Raw genomic sequence first — 10,950 nt, 5'->3', positions numbered from 1 at the left:
AGCGCTCCCCGCAAGGTAAGTAAACTTATTAAGTTTAATTAATTAATTAATTAAGTATAAAGTTATTACTAGTTAATTAAGTTAAGTTTAAGCTTTAAACTTAATTAATTACTTTAACTCTTTTAATAAAGATTATAATATAAATTAAATGAATATTCTACTACTAAATATCTTTATTTTTTTTTATTTTTTTTTATTTACTTTCTATTTCTAATAGAACTCTTCTTAATAAAAAATAAATTACTCCTTTTTACTTATTTAGTTTTTTTTTTTTTTTTTAAATTAATATTATTATAATAAACTTAGTATAATATTCTCTAATTTCTTATTTTAGTTTAAATATTAAGTAATCCCCTTAGAAAGTTTAAAATCTACTTTTTAAGATCTTTTAGAGATCTATATTAAATTTATTATTTTATTACTATTATCCTCTATTTTTATTATTTATTAATATCTTTTAAATATATTATAAAAATAAAAATATTATTAATATTACTCTTTTTTCTATTTTATTTATCTTATACTAAATATTTATTATATTAGTAGTTCTCTATTTAATTTTTATATCTCTTTTAAATATTTTTAATTAACTTTTAAAATTTAGATTTATTATATTATAGTTTAAATAAAATAAAAACTATTTCTTATTTAATTATTTTTTATTTAAAAACCTTTTTAAAATTATAATAAATAATAAAATATATATATAAAAGTTAAAACTTTAGAGAAAAAGTATAAAAAAGAAAATAAGTTAGATAGAAAGCTATAGTTAGTATTTTATTCTCTATTAACTAAATAGTTAACTAAAAACTAATTATTAAACTTATTATTATTATAATTTTAAAAATAAATAGATTATTTTTAATATTAAAATAATTTTATTTATTTTAAAATATTTTAAAAAGAATTATATTAAAAAGATTAAAATATTATTTATTAGTTTAAAAAGCTTTAAAAAACTTAATAATATTTTATATAAGAGATAGTATTTAAATTTTATTAGTTTAATAAAGAATTATATAAAAAATATCTAAAAAGCTACTATTTACTTTATTATAGATATTAACTTTTTTTTTTTTTATAAAAACTTTATTTTTTAAAATATAATCTTTAGTATTAATATAAAGCTAGAAATATTATTATAATCTATTATATTAATAGTTTTTAAACTTAATAATATTTAGAAGTATTAAAAAGAAGTTATATAATAAGAACTTCTATATATTAGTTTTAAAATCTATTTAGCTTTTAATTTATAAATTTCTCTAAACTAATAAACTATTATAAATATTACTATATATTTTATTACTAAAAAGAAAAATCTCTAAATATATTTAATTACTATAAAAAAGTAATTTAAAATTTATAATAATATTAACTTTATAAATATTTTTAAAAAGGTTATTTAAAATTAAAATATTATAAACTAAATAAAAACTTTAATCTCTAATAATATAAACTTAAATAATATTTATATAATAAGTTTAATTCTTTAATTTAATTTCTCTATAAAAAAGAAGTAAAATACTTAAATTAAAAAGATTTATTATTTTAAATATATTTTTAACTTTATATTAAAAGCTTTTTTATTTAGTAAAAACTTTAAAAACTTTAAAAGATAGTTAGATATATATATTCTTTTATAATAAAATAAAGCTAATCTTAAATATTAAAAAAAAACTAACTTTATTAATAAATTTTATAATATTATAAAGTTTATAAAAACTTTACTATAATATATATAAAAGTTTAAAAATCTATTTTATAAAATATTAGAAAAATTTAAGTAATCTAATAATATTTTTCTCTTTTAATAGATATTTAGAGAAATTAAACTAATCTAAAATAATATTATAAAATAAAACTTTATATACTTTATAATTAAATATATAATTTACTTTAAAAATAAAATAAATAGCTTCTATTTTTTTTTAAAATATTAAAGATTTTATATTAGTTTAAAATATCTTAACTTCTAATAACTAATTATAATTAATAGAGATTATAATAGTTTTAAAACTTATTTAGAAAATTATATTTTAAATATAAAGGTTTAAATAAAATAGCTTATATAATAGATTTTAAAAAGTAATTACTATTATAGAGTATTTTTTAAGTTATTTTAAAAAGTAGAAAACTTTCTATAATAATATTAATAATAAGAATTCTTAAGATTTTAAATTAAAAAAATTATAAATTTTTTTACAAAAAATATTTTAAAAATTTATTTAATTAGTATATTAGTAAATTTTATTATATATTTAAATATTATAACTATCTTAAAAATAGTTTAATAAGAGCTTTTTATTTATTTATATTTATTAAAAGTATATTAATAATATCTCTAACTTAGAAAAAATAAATAGTAGTAATTAGTAATATTTAAAAATTTCTATTAATAATAAATAGAAAAAGCTAAATAAATATTATACTTTAATAGAAGAATTACTTCTATATACTATTATTTTATTTTTCTATTTTAGTTTTAATATAAAATATATAAAAAAAACTAATAATTTTCTTATTAATAGGAATAAATATTTAATATTAAGTTAGCTTTAAAGAGATATTTTAATTAATAATATCCTTCTAAAGAAAAGAAAAATATAAGAAATATAAGTTAATATTTAAAACTTTATAATCTAAATAACTTTAAATAATAAGTTTAAATAAAAACTATTATATTTAAAGAAAATAAGAATAATAAAGAGCTAAATAAGTTAGAGAAGTATTTAGGTTTATAGAAATAAACTAACTATAATTTTATTAATTAGTAATTTATTTATAAAGAAGAATATCTTTATTTAAATAAGTTAGTATTAAGTATATTAGTAATACTTTTATAGTTATTTAATTATAAAAAAGTATTTAGTATTATATTTCTTATTTAGATTTTATAGAAGTTAGTAATAAAAATAGAAAAGCTAGAAATATTATAATATATAAAATAATAATATAAGAGGAGTATAATCTTATTATTTAGTAAATCTAAATAGCTTTACTTAGTAATTACTTATAATTAATTAGTAATTAATTAAGTATAGTATTACGATATAGTAATTAAGTTAAGTTTAAGCCTTAAACTTAATTAATTGCCTTAGGGTGGGTGCTGGCTGATATGGCGCTGAGCGACGACGAGAGCGTCCTCTCGAGAATCCGCCAGGTGTTCAAAGAAACCAATCGACCACACGGCTTCCGAGAGACAGCTCAGCTCGATCAATTCGCCCAGCTTCATGTCATCATCCTCAAGGCCATTCCAGGCAACCGCGGCCAAGGCGACTTTTCGGGCCCGGTGAATCTCTTGTGCAGGGTCACCAAAGCTTCTTCGGGACAAAGCTTGAGTGTTGGCGATTTGGCCTTCATCAAGGTCTTTGACCCTTTATTGTGGTGGAAGGATGTGAAGCTTCTGGACCGGTGTCTCAAGGTCACAACTCGGGCGGACATGGCCTTCTGCGACGAAGTCGGCGCATATTCCTTCTTGCAACAAAAGGGTCTTGCCGGGTTTCCGCATCTAGCTCCAGAGTTCTTCGGAAGCTGGACAGCAGCGGTGACGAGTATCAATCCCAAGTACGAAGGGCAAACTCGGCATGTGGGAGTACTTACTTTGGAGTACATTGATGGCATCCAACTAGACAAGCTTTTTACCCCCATGGAGAGACCTCGCGCATCTTCTGTCCAGCTTTACGAGGATACCGATACCCCTGCGTCCTTCAGGACCGATGAGGCAACCCGAATGGATGTGATGGCAAAGCTCCTTGGGGGAAACATGCAACAAGAGTTCGCGGGCATCACCCATGGGGACATTCACCCGAGGAGTGTCATAGTCTCCATGCGCAACGGCAACACCATTCTCGACTCGCCGCGGGTTGCCCTTGTCGGATGGCGGACATCAGTCGTCGACTCTATCGCCAGAGAACCGCAGGCAGCCTTTGCTTACTACTCCAAGCCGCCGCATCCTTGGAGAAGATACAATATCGTCAGACTTCGCCCCTTTCTTGGTTGGATTTCTCGGGACTGGCAAGCTTCCGCGCAGTACCCACGCCACTCCCCAAAGCTGAACAGATGGATGTTCGATGCCTTTGGCTCCTTGCACAACCCAGACAACCCGGACTTCCAGACTTGGGCAGAACAATGCATATTGGACAAAGCTTTCGGGGGCCTGATTGTCACCACCGACGCTGCCACTCCGTCGATCTAGCAGTTCGACAGAATCGACAAGACGTCGCGTGAGATATTACCCCGTCTCGTTAAAGACTATGGCCTGGAACGCACCTTGCGTGTCATGATGCGTGTCACGATTGCCGACTTCGAGAAAATAGCCATTCCCCCACTCACAGACAAACTCGAGAAGTCTTTGTCCCGTTTCGAACTCGTGGACAGCAAAGCCCTTCGCAAGCGAGCCATCACCCGCGGTCGAATTGATCATCCGCAAGCATGTGGAGAGAGGAGCACACCGTCTTTTAGACAATGCACCACGGACGGGTTTACCCTCGCCTGAACAGGTCCGTTTCAGCCTTGACGACGAGATCCTCCGAAGTGAAGTCAGGGACCAACTGGAAGCTCTCGTGTTGGTGTTCCGTGAGGACCCGAGAGCGGCCTTCCCGCCTGTCTTCGCCGACGAGGCAGCCCCAAAGCCTCCTTGCAAGAAGGAAATGGAAGAAGCTGCAGTCAGCCAGGCACCGGTTCAACGACATGGTCGTGGGACATATGCACAAGACGCTAGCCAAGGCCAAGAGATTCTCGGATCCCGGAGCGATCGTGGATGCTTCAAAGCTCGAAGAAGCCAGACTGAATGGCACATCTGTCATCGAGGGTGCCGTTGAGGACGTCGTCAAGAACCGCTCGGAACAAGTCTTGCAATCAGGAGACCCATCTTTGGAGCATTTTCAGAAGAGACTCTCGGCAAGGTCCACGAAAATGCGGATACTTCGTCCCATTGAGATGGCCGTCCGCAGCACATTTCAAGCTGACACTTCTGAGAAGGAGCGCCATCAAACTTCGGTGGGATCTGCATCAGAGTCGCACACTCTGTCCAGGGCCTTCGAGATCCTGGCCATCTAACCCGCTCAGGAGACTTCAGTGGCTTCAGAGAACATTGATTAAGGTGTTTCTCGTCGGTAAGTTACTCGCCTTCGCATGAAGCTTATGTTGTGCAACAAGCTGACATCTAAACTAGGTCCACTCAGGGATGAACCAATGCGGAATCGGTTGATCCACACAAGGCATCAGCAAGCAGCCGGGAATTCTTTGCTGCAACATGCGTGAAGAGATACGCGACCATGTCCTGCATCGGATGGATTTCAGTTGTTGTGAAGGTTTTGGTGGTTGGGTAAGGGGGCGGAGAGATTTCACGAGGGCTGCATCATGTCAGAATAGTTGTTTCGTAGATTGGGTCTGTATGCTTGCCAATTGGAATTCCTTGGTATTTCCTCAAGGCCTCTACTGTTTCTAAGCTGTAAGTGACTACAATTTCTGACAATTCGTTTACCTACCATACCTCCGTTGACGAGGTCAGTCTCTCCACAAGCCAAGTTGGCCTTTCTGACATAGCGCTGCGTAGGTTTCGAAGGGTTTTACTTCCAAATCTCACGCGTTGCGCAAGGCCTTCGAGACTCTGGCCATCGGTCCTGCTGTTTTGCACACTGGCAGCACTTTGCAGAGTCAACCAAAGACCTTGCCCCATAAGTTGATTGTCCCAGAAATTCGAGCTCATAAGTAAAGTAAGATCCGTTTCTACGACATGATCGTTGTGCGCTCGATTCTTCGAGACTATGTTGCGAGTAGTTTAAATGCTCAGGAAGCCCGAAGTATTCTCGACGAGACTGGGAAATCGCAAGGCCCTTTCCGCCATTTCCACGCCCAGGTTGTCAATGGTGCCATAGAGTACCGAGATCTCAACGGAAAAAGCCACGGAGACTTCGGAGTTGAAGGTTACGCAGAGATCGGATGCAATTGAGATGGAGACTTCGGAGGCTAAGGTGACAGAGGCTTCGAAGCAAAAGCGATTTTCCTTGCAGCTCAAAATCCCAAGACTCCGCATTCACTTAAACCCCAGTGGTGACCTTGGGTCCTCGGAACAGACATTTCCCCAAGGGCGAGTGACTCGTCTTCGTGTGAAGGTCATGGGGTACAATAAGGCTACGTTCACATCAGGGCCCGACCCCCGTCTCAGAAACATAAAATAACGCGGAGTCCGTTGGTTCACACAAGACCTTGGCGAGCAGACGAGAAGGAATTGCTGCAACATCCGCAGAGAAATCCGCAGACCATGTCTTGCATCGCACCAATCTCGGATGTTATGCAGTTTGAGAAGCTTTTAATGCTGGTTGGATCATGCCACAACATCGATCTTGTAGTTTGGATCTGTGTACCCCTGCTACGCTTGGCAGTCGGATTTATTTCAGACTTTGGAACTGTGAGATGGCTTCACATTTAAATGTGCCTTCGAATAGGTGTAACGATCATTGGGTTGTATCTATGACCTCCTCCTGCCCAACTACGCCGTATGTTATCCACCGTGTAAATCATCCAAGAAATATGCACGCAACTACGGATGGATTCGTTTTGACATATTGATAAATCCCGTATCGGGGTTTGGATAGTACTTCTCCACCATCTCAAACCCAAGAGATTGATACAGCGCAATAGCTGCCGTCATCGAATCCAACGTATCCAAGAGTGCCTCATTGTAGCCCTGGCAGTGGGCGATTCGAAGGGCTTCAGTGACCAGTGCCCTTGCAACATTTCGCCCTCTGGCCGCAGGGTACACGTACAGCCTCTTTAACTCGCAATATCGCGTATCAGCCCGTCGGTTGACTCTGAATTCGGGCTGTAGTTCGATTGGTCGCATGGCAATGCAACCAAGAACTTGTCCCGTGCATAAGTCATGGGCTAGCAATAAGGCACCCTTTGGCGAGGCATATTTTCCGGGTAGGGTGCTGAGTTCGGTTGAGAAATCCTGAAAAGTCAGGTCCATGTTCAGCCACTCTGTATAAGCGCAGAAACACCGGGCTACCAATTCCATGTCCGCCGGAGAAGTAGCATGTCGAATTGAGAAATTGGGTGTTGAAGAAGACGCCATTCTGGTCGTCAAAAAGTGATTTGGCTTTGAAACGAATGATAATTCAAGGAGAGTGCTCGGCTTCAGGGCTTGGGCCGGCATCAAACTCGATGGTACGTCCAAGAGATTTAAAATGTTACTTCCCACTGGCTACTGACGAGCACCTTCGGCGATAGGTCCTAGTCGCCGAGAATGACTCAGGGTTGGCCACACGAGAATTGTCACCGGTGTAGGCGGTCAGTCGGGGCAGAACTGGGTTGCCGGGCGGCGTTTACAATCGTCCCGGCACACCATTGATGCCTCTTTCTACGTGCAGATAGAGCACAATCCGAGCATCAAGGGGTAAATCAAGGGATTTCAACGCCCTGAAAGTCCCGGGTTTAGTTGCCACCATTGACATCTCGGCGAGCCCCTGACTGGCTTGGTAAGATGTCGACCAAAAGGGACCTCACGTCAAACATCGGGCTTGCGCATTTCCAGGGAAAGCTGAAACCCATAGCGTATGTCCTGTTCAACTTTTTATTTTCTTATGGGTAACGAGTAACATGTAATAAAGCTGCCGTAAATGTCATTCCCGGAAGGTCAAATGTCCAGGCGGCCAGCCATGCAAGGCCTGTGTACAACTAAACTGCGAAGACGAATGCACCTATCCCAAGCGTGATAGACAGATCAGGGTGAGTGAAAGGTACGACTTTCTTCCTGGCTCACTTTAAATTGCCATTTTGACGGCTATCAGCTATTTGAACTCGATATTGCACCAGAATTACACATTGCGAGCGCAAATCCAACCAGCCCAGCTTGAGGAAGGTGTCGCGCAGACGCCCTTGGCACCAGGCAATGATGATCATACATCTACGCCGCAAAGCGAGCCTAGCCAAAACCCAGTTCTTGATGATTTCCCGTGGTTCCAACACCAAAGTTCGTTCAATGTTCCTCTTCGTGTTGGAGAGGGTGCCGACACCGCATTCGCGACGAGGTTCCGCCAGTCCATCTCGCGAGTCTCTGTCAAACACCCACCTCGTTTCCAATACCCAAGCGAGACACAAATTGCCAGCTTATCTGCATCAGAAGTTTCGACCCCGACACCTACCAGAGCACGTTTCCTGGTTCAAGCAGCATTGGCCAATATCGACAAAATCTACCACATTGTGCAAAGAAGCTCGGTCTCGACACTCTTGGGTCGACTTTTCGACGCAAAAACACCGCTAGACATCCTGGGTCGATGCAAAGTCTTTGCTCTGCTCGCTTTAGGCGAACTATATACCAGCCACTGCAGGGCTTCTGATGGCGACTTTCCTGGCCTTCAACACTTCAGTCTTGCCTCCAAAGCCTATGGATGTCTCCTCGAACGTCCCTCAGTGGACAGCATTGAGACTGCTTTGCTTCTGGTCAGCAAGAATCCATCGACATTCTACGTTGCTGCTGACCGAAGTGTTTAGTGCTTGTACTCTTTATGCGTCAACAGGTGGCACTCGGCGTACTTTCTGGCCAGCTCCGCAATTCGCCATTGTGCGGTGATGGGCTTGCAGTTCAACCTTCCGGAGGCGCATGTCACGGACAGGACAACAAGAGAGCATCTGCGCAGACTATGGTGGACATCATACACTCTCGAACACATTTGCGCAGTCAACTGCGGCCAAATGATCTTGATTGAGGACGCTGAAATCGCAGTAGATTTCCCATCGAGCGAGGGCCTTTCAAAGGCAGACCACGAAGACTTCGAAGACCCGAGCTGTATGTGTGCCACAATTGAGCTTGTCAGATTGATGCGCAAGATAACCAGTTCGCTCTATGGCCGGAGAAACCATAGCGAACCTTTTTTGCAACGTGTTCAGGCCGGGTTGAGGGGCCTGAAGCACTGGTTTCAGAGCTTGCCTGGCCAATTACACATGCAACCAGAACCAAACAAGTCCGCCGAGCACGTCAAATCTTTACACTTGCTCTTTAACCAGGTACAGCTCCTATGAATGTAGCATGATCAGAGGTTCTGATAGTATTAGTGCGTGATCCTTGCCACCCGACCACTTCTACTCTACATGGCCCGACTACAACAACTGGTAGATCAGGTCGGCGTGGCGAGTGCGCCCCCAGATTCACCTGACATCGCTATTGCCCTAGTACAGGTATGTGTCAATTCGGCAAGACACTCCCACTCCATCCTAACCCAATCGTGGATCGATGGATCGTTCAAAACCTTCGACTATACTCGGACCTCGTGCCTGTTTTCCGTGGCCACCATTCATGCCGTTTCTAGCTTTTTGAAGGGTCCAGAAACCTCGAAAGCCCTAGATGACTTCGAATTAGCTCGCGAGTTGATGCGGGAGCTGGTCAAGTCTGGGAGTGTGGTTGCTGCGGAATTCTCCCAACACATTGAGGCAATTAAGGCAGACATTTACCATTTCTCATCAAAATACATGAGCACGGGCGGGACAGTGGTCGGACAAGCCAGCGGTAGCGATAGCTCTGCAGTCCAACCAGACACTCCACATGCTGGATTTGTCCCTCCCCCCAGCACGTTGGCAACACAACTGGTTTTGGTTGATCCCTCTCTGGAGGCATTCCTTTTGCAGAACGAGCCCGGCTTAGAGGGAGAGAGTTGCTTGCATCCGTCGTTCCTGGAGGATCTTTATTGGCCTGTCATGGATGTTGAATGATGCCAGATTCAGACACATTCCTCAGGTCATGCTATGTGCATCGCTACCATGTGATGTTGCGATCGTTGAGGGACGGCGGCTCCTGAATGAGTTTTAGCATCTGGGCGGATACCCCCATATTAACGGGAAGACCACGATGCATGAGATGAATTAAAGCCATCCCCTTTATAACTGCCCCTATTGTTTGTCGTCGTCTTTGTCGCCATCGTTGTCGTCGTCGTCACCGTTGGTATTACTACAACACTCAGTACTCCTATTATCGTATGATAACTATCCGTCCGAATAGCAAAGGCTTTCTGGATGAGTGAAGTGGTAAATGTCTAGTGCGATCTCTGGTAGTGAAATCTGTTCGTCATAATATTGCACATGCGTATCGGAATATTAAAGTCCACGCATAATTCTTTGGAAATGAAATGATACGAGATGAAAGACTGATAGCATCCCCTGTTTTTTGTTCCCCTCGGCCGATCGATCTGCGTATAACCAGGGTAGACTTTGTACTTCTACCACCCTGTCGGAAGTGCTATTTCAGTCGTTGTTTTCCGGCTTTCTTGGCGTACTCCGCCACCATGGAATATATTGGTCCGGCGCCATCTGATGGTAGCCGAGCCACGAACAGCAGATTTCGGCAATGTTCTAAATGTCCGAAACTGACCACCTAGGCCTTTTGGCTTTACAAATCTTGATGACGAACAATTTGGGCCACCAAGTCCAAGGCAATGGCGTTGCCTACTTGATACAGTAATATCCCGGAAGGCAGGATTAGACAAGCAGATCGTTCCCTGTTTCCTTGTTGTTGTCGCCTCAAAGCCATCCACTGTTCTTATCGCCTTGATGGCCGCCGGCGGCCTGCCTGTGAGAGGCCCTCTGCTCCAAACTAGTTCTCCGAGGAACCGTAATAATCCGCGGAAAGTTCCCGGCTCGATTTTATCACGCCGAAGGCCCTAATGTATCGGGTATGGTCGAACACAGGGACAGGACCATAACAGACTGTTCATCACACTGCGGCCCATAGATCTGAGCTCCGTTATCTAACTCACTACTTGAAGTCTCATTAGCAATCTCCAATTCACATCATCTCGAAGTACAAAACGCTCCGCTATGGCGTTACAGGTATTGGGGGGATGACACAATGCAAACACGCCCCTTCTGAGACTTCGGCCTGCTATACAAGGTAGTCTCACTCCAAACAGCACAATGCATACAGGACGGGTTGAAGAACAGGAAATCGGTGCC

General features: G+C 39.8%; 1 protein-coding gene across 1 annotated transcript; it reads left to right on the top strand.

Moving 5' to 3' along the window:
* Positions 1-3,118: 3,118 nt before the first annotated feature.
* Positions 3,119-4,198, top strand: CGCS363_v012642 (uncharacterized protein; the record flags this gene model as incomplete). The annotated part of the gene is made up of 1 exon (XM_036644491.1): positions 3,119-4,198. One exon carries the CDS (start codon positions 3,119-3,121, stop codon positions 4,196-4,198), a length of 1,080 nt encoding a protein of 359 aa, XP_036491215.1.
* Positions 4,199-10,950: the final 6,752 nt, after the last annotated feature.

The sequence above is a fragment of the Colletotrichum siamense genome (assembly GCF_013390195.1).
Source record: "Colletotrichum siamense strain Cg363 chromosome Unknown KSG_Cg363_contig08, whole genome shotgun sequence".
NCBI lineage: Eukaryota > Fungi > Ascomycota > Sordariomycetes > Glomerellales > Glomerellaceae > Colletotrichum > Colletotrichum siamense.
Note: the sequence above shows the minus strand (reverse complement) of the source record. Positions and strands in the feature narration are given on the sequence as shown.